At 39.9% G+C, this 7848-nt stretch overlaps 1 protein-coding gene across 1 annotated transcript in view; it reads right to left on the minus strand.

Annotated features, from left to right (window-relative positions):
- LOC103368266 (G-protein coupled receptor 64) overlaps positions 1 to 7758 on the minus strand; it is a 12996-nt gene extending 5238 nt beyond the window's left edge. Inside the window, exons 1-21 of the mRNA XM_008296590.1 lie at positions 7319 to 7758; positions 6629 to 6665; positions 6506 to 6543; positions 6301 to 6431; positions 6140 to 6218; positions 5957 to 6015; positions 4549 to 4590; positions 4385 to 4452; positions 4231 to 4274; positions 4094 to 4133; positions 3958 to 3992; positions 3717 to 3844; positions 3478 to 3604; positions 3077 to 3372; positions 2790 to 2994; positions 2148 to 2304; positions 1487 to 1657; positions 1211 to 1333; positions 848 to 893; positions 652 to 755; positions 392 to 516 (exon numbers count right to left, since the gene is read on the minus strand). Of these exons, the coding sequence (XP_008294812.1) occupies positions 392 to 516; positions 652 to 755; positions 848 to 893; positions 1211 to 1333; positions 1487 to 1657; positions 2148 to 2304; positions 2790 to 2994; positions 3077 to 3372; positions 3478 to 3604; positions 3717 to 3844; positions 3958 to 3992; positions 4094 to 4133; positions 4231 to 4274; positions 4385 to 4452; positions 4549 to 4590; positions 5957 to 6015; positions 6140 to 6218; positions 6301 to 6431; positions 6506 to 6543; positions 6629 to 6665; positions 7319 to 7710 (2447 nt within the window). The 5' untranslated portion in view covers positions 7711 to 7758. The remainder of the gene's footprint in view (positions 1 to 391; positions 517 to 651; positions 756 to 847; positions 894 to 1210; positions 1334 to 1486; positions 1658 to 2147; positions 2305 to 2789; positions 2995 to 3076; positions 3373 to 3477; positions 3605 to 3716; positions 3845 to 3957; positions 3993 to 4093; positions 4134 to 4230; positions 4275 to 4384; positions 4453 to 4548; positions 4591 to 5956; positions 6016 to 6139; positions 6219 to 6300; positions 6432 to 6505; positions 6544 to 6628; positions 6666 to 7318) is intronic.
- Positions 7759 to 7848: the final 90 nt, after the last annotated feature.

Genomic DNA, 7848 nt, shown 5'->3' on the forward strand with positions numbered 1-7848 from the left:
CTATTGTAGAAAGAATGCCACGAGTGTGTTCAGCTGTTATATCTGCCAAAGGTGGCTACTTTGATGAGTCAAAAGTTTGGAATATATTTTGGTCTATAAATTGATTCCATGATTTATTTTTCAACTAAAATTGCTTATTTGTTCTATGCTTTCATTTCAGAATGCAAAGACACAATAAACTGAATAATTTTCAGTAAAAAATTGGAAAAAGTGTGGTGTTCTAAAACTTTTGACCGGTAGTGTATATCTATGATAAGATGCTATATAAATAAGCTTGTTCATTTGCCTGATTGAAAAACACTCTGTGGCCAGCAGACAACAATACATTCAGCCCCATTATGAATCCTAACATAATAATGTGGATTCTTTTTTTACAGCTCTCAATACTCACCCAAAGGCCAAGTAGGTGAGGAGGGTGACGGACAGGAAGATGGCAGAGACTCCACAGCCGATATACGTGATGAAGGTGAGGATGGTGGCCTGGACACGGCTGGTCAGAGGCTGTCTGGAGAGGTCCTGTAAGAAAGAGTAGCAAAAGTAAATAAATAAAAATGAAACTGAGAGAGATAGAATTGTGTTATAATGCTTATCAAATTATGAAAAAGGAATAAAGATGCATTAAAAATAATGACAAAAAAACGATCTCCTTACCAGCAGGATAGCAAAACTGGTTAAATGGTTGCAGCCACAAACCGTCTCATTGTCTGTGCTGTTTTGGACAAAACATCCATCTGAATTCCAACCACCTGAATTATCTGGTGGCAGAAAACGCAGATAAAAAAACAAATTTTGATTATCTGTTTGTTTCTGTTTACTTTAATCTCATAGAAACTGTTAGATAACTTACTATTGAATGTAAAGTCCCAGAAAACACACGTTGCCACAAAGTTCGCCTGGAGTTTGGGGGGAAAAAAAGACACAAGTTTACAGATTCTGATTTTGCATCATGTTTTTGTTTGTACTACAGTGCTCTTTTAATATCTGTATTTGAATTGCAGCCGTACACACACACCCACACACACACTCAGTTGATGCAAAAATTTAACTGATTCCGTTTTTGGTTTTGTTTTTGAACACACGTATTTGAATAGGAGCATGCAGCCCAAAGCCTCAGGTAGCGCAGCATCAAATTAATACTTTTCTCAGATGAAAAGTCTATATTTCTAAGTTAGGAGCTGTTGCTGAAACCAGTTTGTTAAAGTGGACTTACTGGAATAGGCTCTGTGTTTCTTAGGCGAATTGTCACATTTTCTTGCAGTCCTGTGATTGTCAGGTTGGCCACACTTGCTCCCAGGATCCCACTGTTCAGTCTGCGATCTCCCAAGGATTGGTCCTGTATGGCCACAAGTCGACCAAAGACAACGTCACACCAAGAATTTAAAACACAGTCCATGTGTTTCCTTTAAAACTCTGAATCTGGGATCTAATGTGAAACCACAAACAAATTCTATATGTTCTTGATGTGATGTGTGTTGTAGGTGAAGACCTGGAAGACTGTGCTCCTCTGGTAGAAATTGAACTGGACTCTGGAGATCAGCTGCTGTTCCTCGGAGGTCAGGTTCTGGGTGAGGGAGGGAGGCAGCCTGATGGAGCCCTGAGGGATGGAGGAGTCTGTTCTCACACTCCTCTTCCTCCTCAGGTTAGTAGCCCCACCGACCTGCAGCACACATGGAACATGGTCAGACAGTCTCAAGCATAACAGACAGATTTTATCCTCATCCCCAATTTTTTATTTTATTTTTTATTTGGGGCAACTGACATCTGTCTGCCTGCAGTAGCAGAGCTGCCACAGGTCAACTCATTTCCTCTTCAAAACAGCATTACAGTGACAAGTGTAATCCAGGGATGTACCTAAAAAAATCACACTAAAACTCATGTCATTGTGGAAAAAAGGCCAGAATTTTTGTCCTATTGACTTTGCTGCATGTTTTCACGCAGAAACAGATCACAGGACCAAACCCCTGACTTAATCTGTAACGGTTTTGTTTTTCTTATGCAAAATCTTTTATGTAAAACACCTACACTGATGCAAAATAGCTTTACAACAACTTATTGTACATCGAGCTTCTCTAGACAGCAAACGCCGTGAGTGTTGGAATGTGTCGCCCATAAAATACTTATTAAAAACTGCAATCTTCATGTCATACCTGTACGTTGGTGGGGTCTGAGATGGAGAAAACAGTTTCCTGAAAGTTAGCGCCATCTGCTGGGTTCACAGACAGAGCCACAGATGGGGACAGCAGAGTCTCAGCATTTTCTCCAATAACCAGCTTTAACCCCACTGTGTCAACAATCCCTATAATCCTGGTGAAAAAAAAAAAAAGGAAATGAATTAGTATTTCCAAAATAATCATGTTGTTATTGTACAAGAGAATCAATGAAATTTTATTTGGCATCATCTTTGCAGCAGCTAATACGGCCACAAATGGAGCATTTGTAATATTTAGAATAATTTGTAATATTTATTTTGCAGTTTTAGTTACAGCAGTACAAGGCTTGGGAATGTTTGCTACTTGGTTATTAGAATAAAGTAAAAAAAAAAGCTGAACGATTGTATTTTTGTTAGAGTTTTGAGATAATTAGCTTGAACCTAAACAGTGAAATCTGTGTGCGGCCTGAATCTTAGAGCAACAAGCATGCAAAGTCACATGACCCCCAAAATAACAATTGTCCTCCAGCTATTTAAGTATTTTGTGCCCCCAAGTGTGATAGTCTGCAAAAAATATAGCCAGCCATACACAATATGTTGCAGATTAATCTATATATATTCATATATGTTCATCTGTAACCTGTTGGAGGAGCTCGACAGCGTCTCTGGTGTAGCATCCAGCAGATTGCTGACGATGTTGACAGAGGTGTTTCCCAGCCCCAGGCTCACATTTGGACCCGACAAAAGACCCTCCAGCTGAGAAACCAGCTGATCCACCTGACTAGAGTTCAGCTGGGACACGTTTCTGGTCAGCTCAAGCAGGGCGTTGGCTTGGCCTTCAGCGTCTGTCAAGACAGTTTAGAGGATTACTGCAGTGACGCTGTGATTTTACAAGTGTTGCAACACAGTGCCGAGAAGATAACACACCTGTTTCAGTGGTTGTTGGAGTCTCCGATGGGGTCACAGAAGTAGAATCATTGGTGGTGCTCGTAGTGGAGTTGAGTGTTGTTGTCAGTGTGACATTAGCAGCCGTGGTGGTGGTGTTCAGGGCTTCTGTTGTGTTCTGTTGTGCTGTTGTTGTGTTCATTGGGGATGAAGTTGTATTTGCAGACAGTGTGGTGCTGTTTGGTTGTATGGTTGTCACATTTGGGCTGATTGTGGTAAACCCAACCGGGACAACACACCGTTCCCGCAGCAGCACCAGCACATTTTTTCCACTTTGACTGTTAAGAAAAGAAGAAAATTTAAGATCATGTGTATTTTTACATCAGGCCCTGAAGAAAGATTTGGTTGTGCACACGATATTGTGAAAGGAAGATCATACAAACCAGCTGAGGACGTTACTCTCTTCTATCGCTGTACAAAAGTGAGCAGGGGTCAGGTTAATGGCAACCAGTGAACCAGTGAACTGGGATTGCAGCGGATCGTTGCCTGCCTCTAAATTCCCACAAAGCGCTGCACGAAACATCAGAAGAAACGTAAATGAGAAGTTATACAGGACACCGCTGAAGTCATTCCTTGACTGTAAGAACAGACTAACTTGTTTTTCTGTGGCTAATGTACACACCTGCTCGGATTACTCGCCCATCAAAAAGGATTTGTCTCTCAGACTGAAGCACATTCTTCACAGCTGTTGCCACAGCGCAGATAGGAACCTCACGGGCAAATCTCAAAATCACTCTGCAGCTTTGAACACTAGAAAGAGAAAATCAAAAGTCCACAGATTTCAGTTCGTCTTCACATGTATCAGTACACAGAAATGTTGGTCTCACAAAACTACTGAGATGTTATAACACAATCAGACTCACCTTTCTGCTATCATTCTACAGGCAACACTGACATTCTGAGGAGAAATGTACATTTTAGTACTTATAATAGGAAAAAAACCTTTTTTAAGATTTCCTTTTTGTGGCCTTTGATAAAAGAGCAAAGAGAAACAGTTACCTTGTATTCGGATGCAATGATGGGCACTGGACACGAAAAACTGCAAAGAGACATTACGACAAATGCAATTTAATTTTAATGAAGTGTATTTATTGATGTAAAATTTGACTCTAAATGTTTTTCGAATGTAAACTTACTCTTCTATCGACAGGCACGGTGGCGGCTGTTTCACCTCAGAAATCTGAAAGAATTCAAGAGATTTAGGAGAGTTTCATGCAACAAAGACTGATTTATGCAGTTTGAAAAATAGTGAAACATGAACTTAAGCATGTTCTGTGTGTGAACAGTTACCACAGAGGAGACATATGAAGAGTTCATGTTGGGATCTCGTGTTGAAATTTGAAAAGTGTAGTATGCATCTGAAATCAAAGAAACAAAATGACGTCATAAAAAGCTTTCAGACTGATTATCTAGATGAAGAAAATCGAGGGTTTGTTAAGGGATTAAACACTAACCGGATCCGTTGCAGTAAGCAGAGCAGCTGCAGTTCCTGTTGCCTGAAACAAAGCAAACAAAACATGTTGGTTTATTGTATCTAAAGATCAGCGGGGGCAGAATTAAAGCGATTTCATGCATTTCATGCTTTGTTAAATCTGTCTTAGTTTCTCACATTTTGTGGCATTGAGCTATAAAATGAGGAGAAATGAGGACGAATAAGGACTAATCTACACTTTCTCTGACTTTCTGACTTTCTTATGAATTATTATCAGAGCTATTTCAGTGTTATTCCCTCCATTTCCACAAAGCTTAGTCAAGTTAGAGAATCTGTACACAGCAATTATCAGGACTGATAGTTTCTTGGGTCTTTGTGTTGTCAAAAAAAAGGTTTCATTTGTATCTGGTTCTGCTTTCTCTCATGCCTCCCTCAGACTGTGGGTCCTGTTTGATCAAATGTGTCTTTCTCAGCCAGACAAAGATGTTTGCTACAGGAGAGACTTTCAAAATCAGGCTGAATAGAAAACGATAAAGTTACCTGCGGTCTTCTGAAGTGAGTCAGCAACTGCTTAACTTGGCAGGAAATTCAGTCTTAAGCTTACAGGTAATCATTTTGTATATGTCATCTATTTGTAATGAATTACTTTTACGTTAACTTGTGTGCAGATAAACAAAATGCTGAGATCAAAGCCGACCAACTCGTGTGTTACGTAAGTAGGTCAACAATAGCGATGCCTGGCCCTTGTGAAGAAAGACATTCCAGTCTGCAGAAGCTCCTTTGTTAAAGTGTGGAATGTAGCTTCAGAGTTTCTGATAAGGTCAAGAGGAATTTCATCGACAGTTTTGCAAAACTCCTTCCTCCTTCCAAGGAAAACTCCTTCCAGGAATATATTCCAAAAACTCAATAATGAGACGTAGCCAGAGAAAAACAGAGTTTTGGTTTGTGATGGCAGGATGTTTGATATTATCTCCTTTGCTTACATAAGATGATGTGGTGGTGGTGCTCACCTTGCTCACAGGAGCTTTTACTTGTTTACACATAAATGTACAGTTAGTCTATCTAGATACTGAGAAACAGAGGCAACAGAATCAGTCCACATGTAGGATTCCACACTGCAACCGATAATAACTTTTTTCAAATCTTTATTCGCCAACATGGCTTTAGAGTCAGGTTTATATCACTGCCTGCTGTTTGGCATGCTCTCAACAGTGCTTAGTGGTGTTGTTGTGTGGACTTGGCCTCACTAACAGTACAGCCTAATTAAGAGAACAGACCAAATGTATATAATACTTTAGACAAACTTATGTATTTTGGACATTCTGGATAATTTTGAATTCCATCTTAGACACATCAACATGTAAAATATCTAAAGATTTGTATGACTTTGTGCACTTTCGGTATGTTTAAACAAAACATTCAGAGCTCACCTGCACCACAAGTAGTTGAGTTGCTATGTGGAACCACATATGCATCTTCAGACTCTATGCTGTTGAAAGATAGAAGACACATTTAATGAAAAGATTAAGAATGTACCACAACCCCAACAACATCATATACATGTTGATTTAATTAGAAAGAAGCAAAAACACAGTAAATGCTAAACACCTTACCATGATGTATTGGTTTGGCCGTGATAAACGCAACTGTTCGCCTCTTCTGGGTTGATGTTGCACTCATTCCGAAATTGATCTAGTCAACAACATAGAGGATTGATTGCATTATTGAATTTATTAGCCAGATAACTGTGTGTTCTAGAGTATGCAACACTTACTTATTCTATCGATCCTGTTTCCCACCACGTGGATGTCGGTGGAGTTTTTACTGGCTGCACAGAGAACACGGAGGATACAACATGGAGGAACTCTCCGACTCAGACTCAGCGTCACAGTACAGGTGGTGTTTCTGAAACACAACATGAGCGTTAACAGATTAAAATACATTTGTTTGAATAATTTGAAAAGTTTTATTTCACTTACCTTATTGCAGTTTTTATGTTGCATGACACTTCTATTCCCTATTGAGACACAAATCAGGGTGGATTCAGGTAATCTTTCTATTCATTGACTGTAGCTGACGGATGCATTGAATTGTTAACTTACTTGATATAGGTCGGCTATTCTGCGGTTACTGATCTCACTGAAAAGCAAGTTGAGACAACATTGGCATTACTGAACCAGTTTGTGACTCATTTCAAACTGTGCTGCTGTTTCCCCACTGTTACTCATGTCACAGATATACAATTCATTAGTTTATGGTGAAAGTAGAAGATGTGTTGGGAGGATCTTGGAATAAATAAAAGCGCCAACTTCTTGTAACCACCACTTATGGCTGGTTTTCAACAACAGACAGTCACACTTTTAACCCTCATCCTGCCGGCATATTTAAAATACAAGCACCATTGATTTTCCAAAAGCAGTAATTGATCGAAAAAAACAAATCAAGGACATACTCTTTAGGAATAAAGTGATGAACAATTAGAATGACAAAATAAAGCAAGAAATGGTATGTCTCTGGTGCCAAGTTAATCTTAAATACAACACATTTTATAAGAGGAAATTGTTCCTAGTGTATAAACTTGGGTAAATCTGTCACTAACAATGCAATTCAAAGCTTACTTTCATTAAAAGTTCACTCTTACGGCAGCACAGTTGCAACAGCAATATATCAAAAGATGCTACAAAATAAATGTTCTGTCTTCAATGTTTTCCCCTCCTAATGCATAACCCATCCTTCCAATCATTATTCCATTCACTCATCCACTCATTTTATAGAAATGATTGCAGTGATACCTGCTTTGTGTCACGGTGCCACTAACTTCACGGATTACTCGCGGGTTGTTTGTATTTGGTGGTGGCCGGACAGGCCTCAATGGGGTCACGCTGCTGTCGGGTGGAAAGGCTGCCGGGCTATTGATCACAAGTGTAACAGTGTTTGCAATAGGGGTTCGCAGCGTTGTTGTTGCAGTGTTAGTTACACTGGTGCTCTGTGACGTTGTTGTTGCAGCTGTAGTTGCACTGGTGCTCTGTGATGTTGTTGCAGCTGTAGTTCCACTGGTGCTCTGTGATGTTGTTGTTGCAGCTGTAGTTCCACTGGTGCTCTGTGACGTCGTTGCAGCTGTAGTTGCACTGGTGCTCTGTGATGTCGTCGCAGCTGTAGTTGCACTGGTACTCTGTGACGTCATTGCAGCTGTGGTTGCACTGGTGTTTTGTGATGTTATTTCAGTTGTAGTTGCACTGGTGTTTTGTGATGTTGTTTCAGTTGTAGTTGCACTGGTGTTTTGTGATGTTGTTTCAGTTGTAGTTGCAGTGGTGTTTTGTGA

This window comes from Stegastes partitus, unplaced genomic scaffold (genome assembly GCF_000690725.1).
Source record: "Stegastes partitus isolate 25-593 unplaced genomic scaffold, Stegastes_partitus-1.0.2 Scaffold1136, whole genome shotgun sequence".
Classification (NCBI taxonomy): domain Eukaryota; kingdom Metazoa; phylum Chordata; class Actinopteri; family Pomacentridae; genus Stegastes; species Stegastes partitus.